This window comes from Halichoerus grypus, chromosome 3 (genome assembly GCF_964656455.1).
Source record: "Halichoerus grypus chromosome 3, mHalGry1.hap1.1, whole genome shotgun sequence".
Lineage (NCBI taxonomy): Eukaryota > Metazoa > Chordata > Mammalia > Carnivora > Phocidae > Halichoerus > Halichoerus grypus.
Genome location: NC_135714.1, coordinates 71,583,597 through 71,604,040, shown reverse-complemented (window position 1 = coordinate 71,604,040; position 20,444 = coordinate 71,583,597). Strand labels below are relative to the sequence as shown.

The following is a 20,444-nucleotide window of genomic DNA, read 5'->3' as shown; positions in this document are numbered from 1 at the left end:
TCTGGCGTTGGGAAGGGACACAGGCTGCCTACAGAACCCAGTGCTTAGGCCTGTAGGTCTTCCCACCAGCATTCACTCCCATCTGCAAGGCCTCAGCCTGGAAAACACATTTCACCATTGTTACTCTGTTTCTAAAATCCTTCCGTGGCTTTCCTTTATCAACTACAGGCTAAAATCCAAACTTAGCCGAGCATACAAGGCCTTTCTCAGTCCAGCGTCCGCTCATCCGATGCCCTTATCACCTGCCATCCCTCCATCCTGTCCTCCCCTGCTATGACCAGCAAACCCCAGGGTGCCTGCCTCTGCATCTGCTCCTCCTCCTAACCCCTCTCACCCACACTGTCCCCAAAACAAAATCGCTGTTGCTGACTCATGGTGGGACCCCGAGTGGCTCTTTTCTCTGTTTGTTCATCATGCATCTGGAACTCCCCTCTTTGAGGTAGCACGGTTCCCCTTGAGTTGCTGTTGAACATGGCTCGTCTCCAACACCTCTCCCTGGTACTTTGAGATGTGGCAGTGTTTTCCTCATCTTCTTATGGTGCCTAGATGATGAAAAGACTGAGGGCCTCACCTGTGTGTATCTTATGCTCCAGGCACTGTGCTAGTGGCCTTGCATACCTTTTCCCAGATCTTCAAAGGAACCTTGCTAGATTGGAATTGTTCATGCCATTTCACAGATTAAGAAATGGAGGCTCAGAGAAGTGAAGCAGCTCAGCCCGAGCACCAAGCGCAGTGAATATCAGCCACGCAGGTCTGCTTGTTAGAAAGATCCCTGTCCGTCCCACTGTAGTGCAGTGTCAGGGGCCAAAAAACACTCCTCAGGGACAACATGCTGGGCTTACAGTATGGAATCATATTTCTTATAGCCTTCCTTTTTGTATGTCTCTAAGTGGAACAAGTGTTAGAAATCTTTTTTGAGAAAATGTGTATTTGCGGTGTGCAGGTTCTAACACACAGATGCGTGCGCGCACGCACACACACATACACACACACACACGGTTGGTGACTGACCCTATAGCTCTTAATAAGCTGAGTGCCAGATTTGGTCATTCAGCCCTGGTCCACTTAAGATTCAGCTCAAGGAACAAATAACTTTTATGGCATAAATGCATACTCGATTTTTTTCCCCCAACAGACAAGCAGCATTTTGAAAGTATCTTAAAGCCCCAGTTTTACCTGGCGTTTTCATCTGACTTTGGTAGCTCATCATGAACTGTATTCCCAATGTGGTGAAGAAAATACCGGTCCTTGCGCATCATTTTGTGGAAATACAATAGTAAAAGCCCCGTCTATTCCCTGGTGATATCAAAGTGGGTTGAATAGCTATTAAAAGTAGCTGAAGTCTTAATAGTGCTTATTTTAAGCAGAAGAGCATTTCTTATGCATTAATGGAATCATTTATGACTTCCAGATGTTTGGGTTTTTTTCTTTTATTATATTTGCTAAAATAAATTTCCAGTTATTCTCCAAGAAAATCTTTTGTACAGATCTGTGCTACTTGAGAAGAATATTTGTCAGTAAACACTTGTGTTTATAATCTTAGGAGAGAAGGGAAAGTGACAGTGGTTGGGTTTACAAGATGCCAAAAGAGCAAGGAAAAAAAGAATGAATTTCAATGCAAATTTTGTTCACATAAAATCACTTAGTTAAAATAGCAGCCTTTGGGAGAGGGTTTTCCCATCCCCCAGATATCTCAGCCTGGGTGTAGGTGCCCCCAACGAGCAAAACCAAGTGTAGCTGAGTATTTAATATTCAGACTAGATGACTTGTAGGAAAACAAGTGACAGTTGGATATTTGTAAGATATAAATTATGCATTGCTGACTTGCCAGTTCTTGGTTTTTTTACTTTAAAAAAAAAAAAAAAAAGTCCTGCTGCCTGTGTAATTTTGGCTCATTTCCAGAGTCCTTATTCCTTACTGCTAGCCCAGATGAGCCGCCAAACCCCTGTGCTGTTTGAATTTGCGCAACAATGCTTTAATGCCCAGCGCTCCTCCATAAATAGTCTGTCCTCCCCACACTTGGGGCGAAAACAACCACAGGAAATCTGGGACTGTGCAGCTAGCCCCGCTTAATTGATCTAAGCCTGCCGGGGCCAGCAGGAGAGCATTCGTGCACACAGCCTCTGTTCCCGGCCTTGCAGGACTGTTCCCCTAAGGGGCAAAGAAGTCTGCACGCAGGAGACACTGTGTTGCTTCCCCAGCCTTAGCAACAGCAGTAGCAGGATTTTTCTTGTTGTTTATGGTCTGCAGAGCCCTACTCCTTTAAGGAAACACAAACTCCTTCCCCTCCTTCCCGGCCCCAGTCAGTAACCATCAAGACTGTCAGCTACCTGCAGTTACCCAGAGCAGCAGCTCGTGGAAATCCTCTTGCCTTTCTCACAGAAGAAAAGTTAAAGGAGCACAGATGAACGGTTGCTTTTTGCATGCAAGTGGCCAGCTAGGATCCAGGGGGCATCAAGCTATGATTTTGATTTCTGGGCTGGGTGCATCCACCGCCACAGCTTGGGAGGTTTCATCCAGAAGGAGAGGAATTGCTGCAGACGTTTGTGGGTTTTGGTGAGCAGCAGGTATTTGGAGACATTGTGCTGTTATTACAGAGCCCCACAATGAAGATTCAGGAGCATCCCAGCGTACCTGACACCAAACTGCAGAGGACTCAAGATGCCGATGACCAGCAGGAGAGCTTTGTCTCCGAAGTGCCTGAGCTCGACCTGACTGCATTGTGTGATGAGAAGAGCTGGGAAGGTAAGATCTTCTGCTATTTGGATGATTTAATATCAGAAAAGCATATATAAAGTAGCCTAAATGAGAGGCGCGTCACCACATGGATGTATGAAAGCGATGGGTGTAGGAGTAACTGCATTTCTAAATGACTGCAAATCCTTTCCCTGGCATAGGAATGTGTCACATTAAATGTTGCCAGGAGTAATTGCAATCTAAGAAAGAAAATGTGCTTGCCCTCTCTCGTAGCGTCACCTTGCAGCCTTCTTTATTTCTTAAAATCACCAGGAGTGCTGATGCGAGTGTGTGTGTGTTTCCCCTCTAGTAGTACCGAGCGGAGTACTGAGCAAGCCGTACACGCTTAGGACCTCATCTGGGTGTAGCTGCTCTTCCCGCTGCGACATGCCAACCAGCTACCTCCTTCATGAAATCTCCTTCCCATTTTTTCAAGAAAGATGTTTCGGTTTGCTTTGCTTCTTTGTTTTTAATGGATAGAATTTTTTAAAAGCCAGGTTAGCCAGCGTAAGGGATTTGCTCCTCAGAGAGAACACTGAATAAAAAGTGCTTCCGAGGGAAAGGCTGCAATAATACAGTGTTTAAGGTTGGTTTTTCTAGAGATTTTTGGCAAAACATTAGACATGTACTTGTGAGGAAGAAGAGGGTGTCCTCATCTTGTCAAAACTGCATTTTAGGAAGGTGCTTGCTACGGTGTCATCAGGCTGCTCTTCCTCCCTTATCCCTGTGTCTGCATCCAGACCTATCTCAGTGTGTATCCAAAATGCATGCCCAGCTGCCTCTGTGTGCTGGGTGTGTTTGGAGGCTACAAAGAGGGAGAAATCGTGTGCCTGGTTTCAGAACAACAGCACGACTTAACACAGTGACAGAGAGAATCACAGCTACAAGACATCAGTCCTTTTCCGAAGCACCTGGATTTCCTGGTCTTCTCCCCCATCCCTTTTTAAACCAAACAGTACTCGTTGTGATAATGAGTTTAGATGAAGGAGCAAAAGACCGTCTAAAGAGACCACAAGGTGAAAAATAGCAATCCCTTTATGCTCCTTGCGTCCAGGGCTTGGTGACGCGAAAACAAACTGTTTTTTTATTCTAGTTCTCCCTCTTTGCAATCCAAGAAACATGTTCTAGCCCTTTCCCGTGTAATTAGGCAGTTGGGTCGGAGATTTCCTCAGACCTTCCCAGCTCATGATACGGTCACTAGAAAAAATTGCAGGGTGTTTTGCTTTGTTTTGTTTTTAATTTCAGTGATACATTCCTGGGTAGTGTTTTATTGTTCTTCTTTTGTTTTGTGGACTTTGGAATATTCAGGTGTGTTTTAAATTCACTGAAAACAACCCCCCCGCCCCCTGCAAAAAAATAAGTCCCGTAGTAGCCGCTGTTATCCAAATAAAAGAAAAAAGCAGTAGCTAAAACAAGTGCTGTATTTGGGTTTCAGTAATACGGTCTCCACACAGAACTCTAGACAAAAACTAGGATTTTTGGACAGAATTCAAATTAGCCACGTTATCTTGGTATATTCAGTAAAGGGGGCAGGGAGATTCGTCTAATCCCCCCCTGAAATGGACTCCGTTTGGTGATTTTTATCTTGGTCAGTCATAAATTTGTGATCTCTTCCAGCATATGTTAAGAGGGCAGTATGAAATTTCCCTCCAGTGTGGTTGGAAGCTAACTTTCCTTAAAACTGTTTTATTACTTAATGTAAAGAACTCTCTTCTAAATATAATAATAATAATAATAATAATAATAATATGAAGGAACCAACATTTTATGTTATATTGGGAAACAAGATGGAATTTTAAAAAGCTTATGGGGGGGAATGCAATAGGCTTGGAAATGCTAATTACGTTATCTATGTAATTTATGAAAGGACTTGTGTTAACTTTTGCCAATTACTGCATTACTTCCTGAACTTGCGCATCTTAAAAATCTACACGGATTCATTTCAAGGCCATTTTGATCATTTGGTTACTGCTTTCAGTGGCCATTTTTTATCATATATTTATTTTAAATTTTCACCTTACATTATAACAGTAAGTATAATCAAAATAAAGGAATTGTTGCATAAAGGATAGATGAGATGAGAGCCATAAGTCCAATCACTAAAATATTACCTTTTTTTTATAGCTTCACTAAGAAACACAGAAAATGGTAGCTTTGCAGTAAAGAATCCACTTTGCACTAATTTAAACTGTGAAAGTGAAAGCAGGGCAACAAAATATATAAATGGAAGTAATAGTTAATCAAACCTTCTGAGCCAGAATCCGCCTGTAAGTCTCCATTACCAGTCTCCGAGCCAGCATGTAGTGTAACCCCCTCTTTTTGGTTTGCTGGTCTGTTCCCCGTCCCCACACCTTAGGTCACACTCTCTTTCTCATTACAGAAGCGTAGAATGTCAGGTGAGATGGTACTCAATGAGCAGCCTGCTGGCGCTAGCCTCAGCCGTGGAAGCTCCCATATGGCACTGACGTTCTCAGGCTTCTGGGGCATGTTGTATCAGGGCAACAAAAAAGGAAATGAACCTAATAATTAGATAGAGTGGAACCCTCTCAAAGTGAACACAGCATCAGAGTCTAATCATGCTTGTTGGCAGATACATAATACATGCTTTTTCCTTTTTTTTCTCTCACTCTGTATGTAGCTATGTATTAGGGCACTTTTTTTTTACCTATCCACATCATACTTTCATTTTATTACTTCCACTCTCCAAAATTAAATGAGTACACAAATCAAATGTACTATTATTTGTTATGTAAAGCCTTTCAGAATTTCATAATCAGAATGTTCCTAATCAGCCAATTCATGTTGATTTAGGGCTACCATTTGTGGAAGTTTAAAGGTTTGAGGTTTAAATACTCAGCTATTCTATTAACATTGTCCTGGTGAAGTTAAGCTTAAAAGAACATTTTTAAAGGACATAAAATACTTTGTATTTCTTATTTATTACTTACTACTTGTGCAAAATAACTTTGGAAATTCTCTAAAAGAATGATGAAGAAGCAAGGGATCGTAAAGACCTTTTGACTGGACACTGCCATTATATAGATAAGAAAGCTGAGGCCAAAAGAAGCAAAATGATGATTCAAGATAACAAAATCTCCTGACTTCCTCTCTGATGCCTCTTTCTCAGCAATGCCAGTTATGTATCCTGGCAGGCAGTGGGCCATAATGGCTAAGACCAGGCAGCTTTAGCAGCTTTGTGGACAAGTTAGTAAATGTGTTACAGTTTCGGCCTCAGTTTCTCCATCTTTAAATAGGCATAACAGGCGCACCTGGGTGGCTCAGTCAGTTAAGTCTTCAGCTCAGGTCATGATCTCAGGGTCCTGGGATGAGTCCCACATCAGGCTCCCTGCTCAGCACGGAGTCTGCTTCTCCCTCTCCCTCTGCCTCCTCCCCCCTGTTCATGCTCTGTCTCTCTCTCTCAAATAAATAAATGTGGTTTTTTTTTAAGATTTTTATTTATTTGTCAGAGAGAGAGAGCACAAGCAGGGGGAGCAGCAGAGGGAGAGGGAGAAGCAGGCTCCCCACTGAGCAGGGAGCCCGATGCGGAGCTCGATCCCAGGACCCTGGGACCATGACCTGAGCGGAAGGCAGACGCTTAACGACTGAGCCACCCAGGCGTCCCAATAAATGTTTTTTTAAAAAAGATAAAAATAAATAGGCATAACAAAAGATAATAATGAGTGAACAGATATTGTAGTGTTCACTTAGTAAGTTTGTTGCAAGGATTAAGTGAGCTAGTATTTGCCAAGTGCTTGGCACAGTACAAGCACCTAACAGGCACTACGTGAGTGTTAGTTCATGTTATACTGTCTTCCATAAATGTTTCCAAGTATAGTTACAGGAAAAACCAGCCTACGTTGGACTTCTTTGAAACCAGAGCCTGGTTCTACCTAACGACAGTGGGTGGCTCTGAACACAGAGAAGGAGTCCGTAATTACTGGGTCCTCCACTGCTGACCAAGGACAGATCTTACCAAACCAGCATCCTTGCGTGTGTGTTTGTGTGTGTGACTCTGGGTTAGGAAATGTCGCATTTGAAAAGACCTCAGCTGGGCCTTTAATAGGGATTCCAGTGCCCTGTCAGATGTGGAAGGAATAGCAGACAGTCAGGTAGCAGAGTGAATTAGTAACTGATCAAGCATGCAGATACACAGATCAAAGTTGACACAAATGGGGGTATTCTCATTAGTAAAGTCCTCAGCTCCAGCCTGTTCCACACATTTTATTAATGACTTAAATGGAGCAATTAAGGGCCTACTTATTACATTTGCAAATAGAGACAAAGCAGATATATGAAATGTAAGGATTAACCTGGGATTGACAAAGCTGACTCCTAAGGTTCCTTCTAACTCTGAGAGTTTGCAAGATTATTTGAACAATTTAATAGGACTACTATTGTTCTCGTTTTGGAACACTAAGGAAATTTCTGTAATAGGATTTCCCTCCCGGGTGGGGTTTACATCTTCCAGTGTCTGGGATGTGCACATACCTCCTCGCACCACCGAGGAGCCACCTTGAAAGACGGTATGACATCGTGCCAGGAAGTAATGACGCTAAAGAGCATGTAGTTGGAAATGAGAAGTGGAAAACATCAGCTCCCTTAATTCTGGCAGATTTCTTCAATAAATCATCTTAGTAGCCAGTTTTCTTTGGTATAGCAGATGGACCCAACTGGCTAAGCAGAGAGTAGCTATATCGCAATGACCACATTAATATTACTCAGACCATGTTTCTTCTTCCTTCAGTGAATTTCCTTTATTTCCGTGTGTACTGTACTGTCTCAATTGGAACTCCGCCAGGATCTATTCTTTTCGATTACTTAGGTAGCATGAGTACAGCTCTTATCTCTGTGACTTCTGACCTGCTGTGATGTCAGCTGTCCTGATGGATTAATTTTTCATAGAGAGACATGCCATATTTATGTCCAGAGTTCTTTGTGATAAGACACGTGACTAAAATCACGGAACTTAAGGAATTCTGGTCTGGATATAAAAACGCATTTCTTTTATGCAGTGCTTTAAGATGAAAATCTAATTCGAAGCCTCAGATCTTTTATTTTCCCTTTGAATACTTCTCTTGGAATATCTTTGTCCATTTCATTGCTCTAGAATTACTGATTAAAATATAAACTATTTCTCAGACTAGGCACTGGGAGTGGTCAATGAATACATCCTCAAAACTGAATCTCTAGGCAGGCAATGCAATTGGCATCCTGTCCTGTACTACACTGTTCTTTTTTGGTTCTTTCTTCTTTGTCTAGCTAAGTGTCAACTATCAAAACATGAGTAGGCCTTGTATGTTTAGATCATTACAAACTAAAACAGAAGAATATTGGTGTTACTGATTTAGTTATATTGAACTATATATTATGTGTCATTTTATAAATTATAAGAGCCTTAAATTTTAATTCTGTAGAAAAAAAGGGAAGAGTGAGATCTTGCCCTTTGCAACAACATGGATGGGCCTAGAGGGTATTAAGCTAAGTGAAATTAGTCAGACTGAGAAAGACAAATATCATATGATTTTACTCATGTGGAATTTAAGAAACAAATGAACAAGGGAAAAAAAGAGACAAAAAATGGACTCTTACCTACAAACTGGTGGTTGCCAGAGGAAAGGTCGGGGCCGGGGGCGGGGGGGGGGGGGGGGAGTAGATAATATGGATAAGAGTGCACTTATCTTGATGAGCACCGAGTAATGCAGGGAATTGTTGAATATTATATACCTGAAACTAATATAACACTGTATGTTAATTATATTTCAATAAAGTAAATGAATAAACCCATGGAAACAAAAAAAAAGAGAGAAGAGAGAGAAATGAAAGCATTTCATGTTGCATGGGTGAGAAACTTCACTTCTGTTCTACATGCATACTAATGATGCAACGTAACCTTTTATTTTGTTAACTGAAATTCATAATGGTTTTACATTTGTCAATTTTTAGTGAATTCATTTATGCTAACTATATCCTTTAAGAGAAAATGTCACCCATAAGCTCGAATTGCTTCAGCTGTGTATTTCATATATACTACTGGTGACGTTAAGAAAAGGGCACATTGGGTCTTCTTATCAGTCAAGTGAGTGGTCAAGAATGGGTCTGTGTTAACACAAAGGAAATCTGATGAATGGCTCCACAAAGCATCAAACAAGCATAACTCAGTTCCATGATTAGTGTTGTATCGTTAATTCAGGATCACAATACATTTTTTACTGGAGACCTGTTTGGATAGTGGTCACAGACACTCTCATTTTGTACACTGAGGCCACATAATTGAAAACTGAAAGATGAGTTGTGATAGTTTAAAGAGATATTCTGCTAGGTTCAGACAAATTAAAGGATTTCAGGAACTAAGGTAATACCTATTCAAACTAAACTGTGATGAGTAGAAATGTCAAACTAGCCAGCACACCCACGTGCCAATATCAACATCAGACTTTGCTTTGCCTGTGCCCTCTGTCCCCTCCACACCACCTTGGCCTTCCCCACCTTGTTTTGCTCCTTTCCCACTCTGCCATGAGGTTATCACCGGCTGCATCTTAACCCTTTCCCTGCCTGGCTCTATTGATATTAGTCCTTACAGAAAATCACTGCTGTCCTAAGAATTACCACGAAATAAAAAAATACAGTCTGGCTAGTTTCATAGTTCCATTTTCAGTATCTTAACACTACACTTTTCTTATTTCTCTAGGGATTATTTTCCTCTTGCCCTCTCCTTCCCTCACTTCTCGTCGATTTTTTTGCTCTTTTATGCCAAGAATTTGGAGCTGCCCATATCTGAGCCGTGACACTTAGGAGGAGCCTCCTGCAAGCTTTAGTGCAAATGAGGGGGCACCTCCTGGTCACCTCCAGTATTAGCCAGATATATCTACCAGAATATTCCCTGCCACTTTTTGAGAGTAGCAGATAAAAAATTGTTTTAACACTGCTTTAATTTTTTAAAAAATAATTTATATTACCATCTGAGTTCCCAGATAACTTCATTCTCTTTAAATTTTGAGAACCTATGGACCTCATTCCACATGAGGTTAATTTTTTTTACATTAATATGCTTCTCTCTCCTACTGTGGGATCTTCAAAAATTTCAGATAGCCATCCTTGTGACTAGAGCATCTGGCACATACTAAATTGAAGCACTGTCCCTCAAGTCAGGAGATTTCGTTTTCGTCCCAACTCTTCTCGTTGATTAGACTTGCTCTTAAATTCTTAAATTAGATTTGCTCTTAAATTCTTTGGGTTTCAATTTCCTTGTCTATAATCTGTTGGATTGAATCCATGGTTCTTAAACCTGAATGCATTTAGGATCACTTGGTCAGCTTTTAAAGTATGCTTGTGGGGGGGGCAGGTATCTGGGCCCTCACCTAAATATTCTGTTTAGTTGGGGGGGTGGTGAGAACCTGTGCATTAGAAGTTCTGTGTATCTCCCTTCATGATGCTAACGTGCAGTGGGGTTGAGAAATCACTAAATTAGTTGATGTATGAAGTTTCAACCAGCTCTAATGTTCTATGATTATGATACGATCTTTTTATTTTTTTATTTTTATTTTTTTAAAAGATTTTATTTATTTATTTGACAGAGAGAGACACAGCGAGAGAGGGAACACAAGCAGGGGGAGTGGGAGAGGGAGAAGCAGGCTTCCCGCTGAGCAGGGAGCCCGATGCGGGGCTGGATCCCAGGACCCTGGGATCATGACCTGAGCCAAAGGCAGCTGCTTAACGACTGAGCCACCCAGGCGCCCCGATACGATCTTTTTAAATAAAATACTGAACAGGCACTTGTGTAAGATAATTTTGTAGATCTGATAAACACTTTGATAGCTGAAGGAACAAATGTTGCTCTAGGAATCCCAGAATTTCAGAGCATGGCCAGATCCCAGCCTTGTGTAAGTCACAGTAATCCATAAGTATACTTAAAGCATACCTTTTTTTTTTTTTTTAAACACAGGGACTGCTACAGATGAAATACCCTACATCATCTGAGATTTATCTTTAATTTTTTTAATGTAGAAAGGAATATATTGAGATGGGTCTTGAAGGAAAGAGAAATAAATGTCACCCTATTCACTCCAAAAATGACAAATCAGGATGTTGTGTTCAGTGCGTTTTTTTTCTTAAAGACTATCTAAAATAATTTGTACAGATTTACCCTTTGTAAGGCATCCTTTTTCTTTTTGTTTTTGACTAATTTATGTAAGCATCTTAGGTTAACTGTAGTCTTGAGCAGCTTCTGAAACTTCAAGTGCAGAACATGCATCTTACACATACTAATCCCAACACTAAGCAGAAGCACATGAAGAGCTTACTGAAAGCCCCAAATGGAAGGTGCAAACTCCTAGGTAAATGGGCTCTCGCAAGACAAATGTGTCTCCCTGGTTGTTTCAGTGAAGGACGTATAGCCCACGATGCCAAATCTCTCTCTCCCTGGCATACATGCTTTTCTTCTCCATAATACCCTCACCTGGAAAAGGTCTTGCCTCTGACCTGCGGGGGAGGTTGGAAGCATACACCATTTGCTCTCCTTCTTCAAGGCCATTCCTCCGGGCAGGCCTAGTAAATTCTCTTTGGAAAGCAAGTGAGGACTTATCAGATATATTGATGATTCCAGTCGGGGCATAGTGTCCTTCATCGGAACCTTAAATGTGAAACGTGAGGTCGTTCAGTGCCTCCTAAATTCAGTGCCTCCTAAGCCATTCAGAAAACTTAGGAAACAATTATGCTTTCCTGAGCAATTTTGACTTCTTCCCCTCCTTATTTTCCAGAACCCCTCCCTACCTTCTCATGGCAGCAGGAGAATGTGGACTCGGATGAAGCGCACCTCTCCCCACAGGCTGGGCGCCTGATTCGCCAGCTTCTGGATGAAGACAGTGACCCCATGCTCTCTCCTCGGTTCTATGCTTATGGGCAGAGTAGGCAGTACCTGGATGACACAGAAGTGCCTCCTTCTCCCCCAAATTCCCATTCTTTCATGAGGTATGTGTGTGTTGCTGATAAGCAAATGTATCATCGCCATAACATTAGAAAGAATAGGAATGGTGTTGATGGCTGGCAATTTTTTTTAACTACATTGTAAGTCTGTGGAAGAACATATTGGGAATTCTCCATCCTAGTACACAGGCTCTGTTGTAATTTTTCAGTTGGCCCAACTACATCACTGCATACTGAATTTCCACTAGCACATCCTCTCCAGAGCTATCTAAAATTTAACTCTCAGGTCTGCAGTGCATATTTCAGTCCTACCTTTGCTAATTGTAAATGTGAGTGAGAGAAAGTTAGGCCTGTTTGATAGGTGGGACTTAGAGAGCTCAGGGTCACAGGATGAATTGGTAGTCCCCTTTCTTTTATATGGGAAGATGGAGACTGTCTGGACCCTCTCCCTCCGTGCCGCATCCCCATCCCCAAGCCCCTCAGCAGGCAGCGAGTGCTCCACCCTGTGCCCTCACAGGCGCCGGAGCTCCTCTCTCGGGTCCTACGATGACGAGCAGGAGGACCTGACACCTGCCCAGCTCACGCGAAGGATTCAGAGCCTTAAAAAGAAGATCCGAAAGTTCGAAGATAGATTTGAAGAGGAGAGGAAGTACCGAGTAAGTGTCTCCTCACAGGGTTGTCCCTATCCGCTCCTGTCCCCTGACAATGCTCACATGCCAGCATATTAGAAACTCAGAGAAGTGATCAAAAGTTAAGGGAGATTTCTGGGGACCCCCAAAACAAAAAGGCAATAGAAACTGGCTAGTAGGGGCACCTGGGTGGCTCAGTCGTTAAGCGTCTGCCTTTGGCTCAGGTCATGCTGGGATCGAGCCCCGCATTGGGCTCCTTGCTTGGCGGGAAGCCTGCTTCTCCCTCTCCCCCTGCTTGTGTTCCCTCTCTCGCTGTGTCTCTCTCTGTCAAAATAAATACATAAAATCTTTAAAAAAAAAAAAAAAAGAAAGAAACTGGCTAGTAAACCCTGAGATGCCCCAGACATCATGTATCAGCATTTTCCTTGCACAGGGTATTCTTACAAATATGATTGAACATTTTAGTTGACCTCTTACAAACTTAACCTTGTGAAGGAATGGGAAAAATCATTAAATGACTCTTTATTTTGGCTCAAACTTAATTCAAGATTATCTTCTAAAATTTCATTAGTATTTACCTCATTCTGCTCTCAGCTGTATCTTAGCATTGCCCACAAGAGTGGCAGAAAGGCCCTTTGCATGGTGATTCCAGTGTAAGATGTATGTCCCCTCTGCTTTCCATTCTGTTAGCCTGACAGCTTAAACCCTACAACTCATGAAAAGGGGCCATGGACTTCACGGAAGTCCAGCATTTTGCCTGTGAGGAATTCTCTGAAAGCATCAAAAATAACCAGATGTAAAGAAAGATAATGGAATTATACTGATGACATTTTCTCTAATTGTTCATGATGAATTTCTTTTTCCAGTGGGACTCAACCTTTTCTTCCTCTTTAAAACAAACTAATCATGGGGCGCCTGGGTGGCTCAGTCAGTTAAGCATCTGCCTTCAGCTCAGGTCATGATCTCATAGGTCATGGGATCAAGCCCCACATTGGGTTCCCCGCTCAGTGGGGAGTCTGCTTGAGATTCTCTTTCCCTGCTCTTTCTCTCCCCCTCCCCCCACTTGCACACATGCATACTCTCTCAAATAAATAAACAAACCTAAAAAAAAGACATAAAATAGTATAAAACTATGTATTGACACCACCCAAAACAATAAAATTATCTTCTCTTAAAAAAAGGGGGGGGGGCACCTGGGTGGCTCAGTCAGGTTGAGCATCTGCCTTTGGCTCAGGTCATGAGCCCAGGGTCCTGGGATAGAGCCCCGCATTGGGCTGCCTGCTCAGTGGAAAGTCTGCTTCTCCCTCTGCCCACCCCCCCTTGTGTTTTCTCTCTCCCTCTTTCTCTTTCTGAAAAAAATAAATAAAATCTTACAAAATTTAAAAAAATTATAACAAACTGATCATCAAACTCATCTTCTTTTTCCTGCCCCAGTTTGCAAACATTTACATTCAATTTTGCTTTTCTCAGCCTTCTCATAGTGACAAAGCAGCCAACCCAGAGGTTCTAAAATGGACAAATGACCTTGCCAAATTCCGGAAACAGCTTAAAGGTAGGTGACATTGTAGACCTATGCCATGGTTTCAGTAAGACAAGCCACCTGCAGGATTCACGATCTCACCACATCCCGAGTGCCCCTGTTGAAATAGTTCAGAAAGACAAGTTCCTTGACACTGCTTCCCAGCGCTCTCGGTGTACAGAGGACACCTTCCCCACGTCTCACCATGCTCTCCATCACAGGGCAACCCGGATCAGTTAAGATGCAAATGCTGCAGCATTTCCCCATTTCCCTAAATCATGAATTTTTATTTCCTGTGGTGTTAGGAGAAGACCTGTAAGCAGGGAGGAATATAAAAACGATTGGGTCCTTGTCCCTCAAAAAGCATGCTGTCTTTTAGGAGATAGTCATATAAACAACCGAATGGAATACAAAGGGAAAATAATGCCAAAATGACGTATGTAAGTTATCTGGAAAAAGTTGGCCAGCAGTTGGGGGTGCTGGATCAGTCAGTCGATGCTGTTAAACAGTAAGGGAGTGGGTATAGAACCATCTGCCACATTCTGAGAACAGCAAACCTGTTGGTGTGGCTAAAGCATGGATGTTACATAGCTAAAGCTTTTTCAGGAATTTGGGTTAGGGAATTATTCCAGATAATCCAAGAAGATGTTAGCATTTTCTCAGGTTTTACATAATAACCCAGGGATTTCGACTACTGTTATAATTAGATACTTTCCAAAAAAAGATGGGGCTAAATGGTTAGTAACACCACAGAAAAACAATTGGGGTTCAGCAGACATCAATTCTCATATGTCACCACCCCCAAATGTTTTCAAACTAGAGTCCAAACTAAAGATATCTGAAGAGGACCTAAGCCCCAGGATGCGGCAGCGAAGCAACACGCTCCCCAAGAGTTTCGGTTCCCAGCTTGAGAAAGAAGACGAGAAGAAGCAAGAGCTCGTTGATAAAGCCGTAAAGCCTAGCGTCGAAGCCACGCTGGAATCCATCCAGAGGAAGCTCCAGGAGAAGCGGGCAGAAAGCAGCCGTCCTGAGGACATTAAGGTGTGGGGATTCGGTGGCGGCCCCAAGCCAACTGCTAGTCAATATGGTGGCAACACAGGGCCCGACACATGGGTCCCGGTGGGAAGAGGGACGCGGCAACGCCTGCTCAGACCTCCCACGCCCTGGTCTCCCACACGCTTAGATGTCTAGAGAAGCAGATGGAACAGCCTGAGAGTGTTTTCAGTGCTAGTACTTTGGTTTATGACGACACATTGAAAGCAGAACACTCTCATGTAGAGATCGCAGAAAGAACTCGTGCAGGTTAACAGACGGTTTGATGACTCTAGAGTAGAAGGATTGTAGACGAACCTTTGGGGCTGTAGTCCTGGCTTGGGCCATTCAGCTAAGCCCCACGTGCCTCGCAGCCCCGCTTACCTCATCCTGCCTTTGCGGCCGCGTGGGACACACAAGGAGTTGATGGCGACTCTGCTGTGCTAGCTCTTTCGCTGGCAGAAAGCCGGGACGAGCTGACTCCTAAGCGAGCTCTGAATAGAGCCCGGAGGAACGACTGTAGGAGGATGCTTTTTAACCTTACTTGAGGAAATTTGTCTACAGAAAGAAGTAGGAGTGCTCGTACATGTTTCCCCACCTTTCGTTTCTCTCTCCTTGTGTTTATTCAGGATATGACCAAAGACCAGATTGCCAACGAGAAGGTGGCTCTGCAGAAAGCTCTGTTGTATTACGAAAGCATTCACGGCCGGCCGGTATGTGAATGTACTGGGTTTCCTGACTGGGGTCAACTGTGTGGCTTTACAAATGAATCTTCTGTGTTCGGTATTTGACATATGAGTTTTCCTGACGTTTAGGAGATGCCTACAGATTTTCAGCAGACCCAGGCTCTCTGGAGGCTAAACTGAGGAGAGACTTAAGCTGTGGAACAGATGCTGGATTTGAGTTCCAAAGAAACATGAGTTTGCAGCTAACATTTAGTCACTACTGTCCTGCTTCAGGGGGACAGTGGTGGAGGGGGTATAGATTACAGATACGTGCACAAAGCCCTAGAGACTCCTCCGTCCCTAGGTCTGCCCCCATACATTGTCACTGGCTCGAGGCATTCTTGTCCTTAAAATGAAGGTGTTAAACTAGTATGATTTGCCCTAAAATTCAATCTCTCTTCAATGTAGCTGCAGCTAGTGTTTATCTGTAGAGAAGTTCCAGCCACCATCCTAAACCAAAAGTGTGAGGAATCCAAAATAGGACTTGCCTTTTCATAGCAACAGGAAGCATCGAAAGCGATTTGTTACTCAGCAAATTGTGGTTATTGTGTGTTTGTCATTAGTCCTGGGGGGGTGGGGGGGTGGACAGTGGCACGAGAGGCTTCTGCTCTATTCCTTGAGAAACTCGTAATCAGATACTTGTCAGTTACTCTCAGTGACCTTCTGTGGAGAGTGTTGTCTAGAATCCAACAAAACAAGTTCTTAAGAGCAGCTATAATGGAGCGTGAAGTTTATATTCACAGAAGGATTTGTATATAGCCAAAATGCAGAGGTCTCTCTTCCAGTCACAGGCACGGCTATATAATGGAGATGGTATTTTCATGTAAAATACACTCTTTTGAATAAAGAAGGTCCCAGAAGAATGCACTAGACTTTAAGATCTGTGAGGGCAGGAATTTTGTTGACCTAATGGGGCACCTGATCCTTGGCATCTAGCACAAAGACCTGACACATACCATGTGCCCAATAAACTGTCTGTAGAATGCATCCTCCATGGTGTTTTTGGTTCTGAATTTATCAGGTTTAAATTAAAAAAAAAAAAAAAAGGCTGGAGCTGCTGATGATTGATTTTACTGGCCTGTCCCTAAAGCGGAAAAATACTGGTGCTCTGGGATAATGGTCATGTGTCAGGCCAAGTTGTGTTTTGGATTTTTTAAAGGCATTGAACCAAATAGTAAAGGCACTGGAGCTCAGATATATTGTGGAACTTGTCCTTTTCTCCTGGAGGATTCAGAACTTGCAGAAGTAGAACTGAACTCCTTCTAGCAGAGAGAAGGCCCTTCTCCACTGTCAGCTCAGCGCCTTTTAAGTATAGATCTCCTCATGGCCACCAGGCAGGTGCGGAAGGGGGGGGGAGTTGTGTGCTTTCCTTCTCAGCATTTCTTCTTTTTCTCATGTGGGTTCACATCTGACATTGATGGACTCCTTTAAGGACTTCTTTGCCTGAGGCCCCACGATCTCTCAGCTGCTTTCTAGTACCAACCTTTACGGCCAATTTGGGGGCCCGGATGCCGGGTATTTGTTGCTCAAAGTTGGACACAGAGCCTCTCATTCTGCCTGGGCTGAAGGGATGGGCAGGGACTTGGGTCCGCAATCCTAGATTCAGATCCCAGCCCTACTGAGACCAGCCCTGGAGCTTTGGGCTACGGAGGTAGGAATCCAGGGCTTTGATTATACCGTCCATAGCTGTCCGTTATAGGTTGTCATGGAGACCAACGGGCAGTTCAGACACGCGCAGACACATTTACCTGTGGGCTGTCTGGCGCTGAGGAAGTGGGCTGGCTGGCTTGGCAGGTGGCTCAGGGGCTGCCCAGTCAGTGATGTTGTCCCTTCTGCTACAGGTGTATGTTCTGCTGTCTGCAGCCTACTTCTTATTAAGTGATGAACTCAGGAGAGAGAACGCACCTTGTTTTAGCTCTCTTATCATTAGGAATATGAAATCTTAGTTCTTGGCCCTGCTCTATTATTTCCTTTCCTCTCAGTGTTCTTTTAGATGTTGGAAGAACACCTTTTTGGGTCTGCAGAAATTCTAGCATCTCATCGGGCAGGGAACAAGTTCTCTAGAACTTTGAGTGGCATTCGTTGCTGGTTCGTGGTTAGACTCTCTGCCTCTCTGGAACTTGATGCCCCAGCCTCCTCAGGAAAAGCAGAGTTCATTTGATATCTGGCCAGTGTGAAAAATCAAAGAGTAAACTTTTCATTCTTAGGCCTGTGGTGTTGCCATGGACCCTGAACTGTAAATACCATTTGGGTAACACTCTTTTGTTTGTTTATTTGTTTGTTTTTAGAAAAGCAAGTGCTCAAAGCTCATGGGTTTTTGCTGAGTCTACAGATTCTGATTTGAAAGGACAGTGAGCGACTGACTGTCAGAATCGCAGGCCAAAGCCGTTGTGTGCGGCTCTTGTACATTTTTTAAACAAGGCGTTTTGCTTTAACAGGGCACTCCACAGAGTGACACGTGAATGAAAAACAAAACACACTCATTTACACAGGGGCACATAAATCCCTACTAATTATTAAGAAAGCACGTCCTTTCAACATTTAAAGAGCTCATCGAAAGATGATCACAGAAAGTACAACACACAACTGCAGGTCACCATATTACAGACCACTCCTTGATGAGAGCGTAGAAGGAATGGGTTGCTTGCTCAGAGCTTCTGGTTTCTTCCTGAGTCTCTTCCTCATCAGGATATTTTCATGTTATGTTTTAATATCTTGGGAACTAACGTGACACTGAACACGCTCTGTTCAAATTTAAATGCAAACTCTGAAGCCTTAAATAAATACTGCCCTTTGGCTCTCTACTATTTGGGATGATCTGATCTTTGCCCAGTCTATTATTTTTACCTGATAATAAAGAGGAGAGAGTTACCTCTTTCTGAGTCGATGGGCCAAGATGCAGTCGTTACAAGAATCCATCTCATTTGTCTTCTCCTGCTAGTAGTTTTATGACTCAGGAGTACCCCTCCACTTGCAAACTCAAACCACTTGTTTTGCTAAGAAGATTTTGAAGCTGTATAGTTTCTTGTCTGCCTGTGGCATAATGTCTCACAAAATGGTGCTTCCATGCTACTGTTTATAGCTAGAGGTCTTGTGAACTCAACCTAGGCAGAGCTCTGTGCTCGGAAGGCAGAATTCTCTACATTAAGAAGACAACGTGGTCAGATCCTATTAGAAGAAAATGCTTCATTGTGACATTTCTAGTATGTCTTCACTGTGTTAAGATCCTACTTTACTTCATGTCTTATTTGTGAATGGAAAGAAAACTGAACTGGGAGTCCGTGAACCTGGGTTCTTGACCCAAATTTATTGCCTGGGGCAAATCATTACCCTCTCCAGGGCTTTGTTTCATCGTATGAAAAAATAAGGCTTTTCTAGCTCTGATATTCCAGGGTTCTAATTCTATCTTTATCTTCACATTAAAAGGATCAGTCATTTTCTCTTTCACCTGTGTGGCACTGTCCAGGTAACAGAGTCCGGATGGGTGTTGCTGTAAGGAAGTTTTATTCGAGGCTAAGACAAAAACCCTCACAAAAGATAAAGACAGGCAAATGCGGTTGTCTAATTGGTCCTTTGTAATTTGTGTCCAAGACTTTCCTCTATTTAAATGTGGATTAATTATTGGCTGGTGTTCCCTTGGTACCTGGAAATATTATCTGAGACTTTACAGAGCAACCAAATAGCATAGTAAGAGATCAGTCGTTGAAGATTTCTTTAATCAAAAACAAAAACCGGAGCGCCTGGGTGGCTCAGTCAGTTAAGCGTCCGACTCTTGATTTCTGCTCAAGTCATGATCTTAGGGTCCTGGGATTGAGCCCCACTTTGGGCTCCATGCTCAGCGTGGAGTCTACTTGAGATTCTGTCTCTCCCTCTCTCCCTTCCCCCACTTGTGTGTTCTCTCTAGATAGATAGATAGATAGATAGATAGATAAATAGATAGATAGATAGATAAAATCTTTTTTTAAAAAAAAAAAAGCAAAGACAATGGGAGGTGCTGCCTTCACCCTTTAGATGTTTGCATCTAGGTTTTTATGTTGTTCTGACTTGTGTGCAAAAATACATCTTAGTAATAACCCTATTCCCACACACTGGAAAACCATTCAGAGCTACCACCTGAATGAAAATTTAGTAAAGGTTTGAGGCAAGAGGAGTGAAAGTGTAATAGAAAATACAATGTATTACATGCTTGGCCTAAAGTCATTTCCAAGCAACTATAGATCATAAAGATTTTCTAATATGAATTCTGCAGTTTACCAATCAGGAAATCGAGGCTCAGAGAATTTTACTGGCTCATTCAAAGGCCTGTTTTCCATCAGTAACAGAATCTCCGAGCAGCCAATGACTCAAGAATAAGAGACAGCAGCTTCCAAACAGTTTTCCCATGGTCCATTTAATATCAGCTCACCCTTTTTTTTAATAGTTCAGCCAAGGCCCTGCTTTGTTTATGGAACTATGGGTTAGATTTTGGCTCTACTAACAAATCCAGTTCCGATAATTGCATGTGATGTGGTTTTATGATGAGTGAAAGTTGTATCAACTTTTAGTATCATCAAGCCTTTGGCTTCAGATATATATCATGAAAATAATTATGGTGTAAATCAAGTAGTGTTAATTCTTTCCACCCCTCAGACTTAAAGATCTTTAATATTTCTGGTGTTTAGACACTTCTATCAAATGCCAGTGTTAACTTTGGTGGAATTATGATGGGTTTAGCTCTCCAGAGTCAGAAACTGGACTTTATCAAATCACTCACAGGTGATTAGTTCCTGAGGATCATCAATTTAAAACATGAGCAATTCGTAGAAAATCTAAATATCAGTGTCATAAGCCAAAGAATTAAACCAAGGATCCTCTTCATCTGCTCCAACTAGACAATTTCAA

At 42.6% G+C, this 20,444-nt stretch overlaps 1 protein-coding gene across 7 annotated transcripts in view; it reads left to right on the top strand.

Moving 5' to 3' along the window:
- Positions 1–20,444, top strand: part of FAM13A (family with sequence similarity 13 member A) — a 363,045-nt gene that overhangs the window by 326,415 nt on the left and 16,186 nt on the right. For all 7 annotated transcript variants that reach the window (XM_078068955.1, XM_078068954.1, XM_078068953.1 and 4 more), the window contains 6 exons: positions 2,598–2,745; positions 11,493–11,703; positions 12,176–12,314; positions 13,758–13,839; positions 14,627–14,847; positions 15,468–15,551. In XM_078068955.1, the coding sequence (XP_077925081.1) occupies positions 2,598–2,745; positions 11,493–11,703; positions 12,176–12,314; positions 13,758–13,839; positions 14,627–14,847; positions 15,468–15,551 (885 nt within the window). The remainder of the gene's footprint in view (positions 1–2,597; positions 2,746–11,492; positions 11,704–12,175; positions 12,315–13,757; positions 13,840–14,626; positions 14,848–15,467; positions 15,552–20,444) is intronic.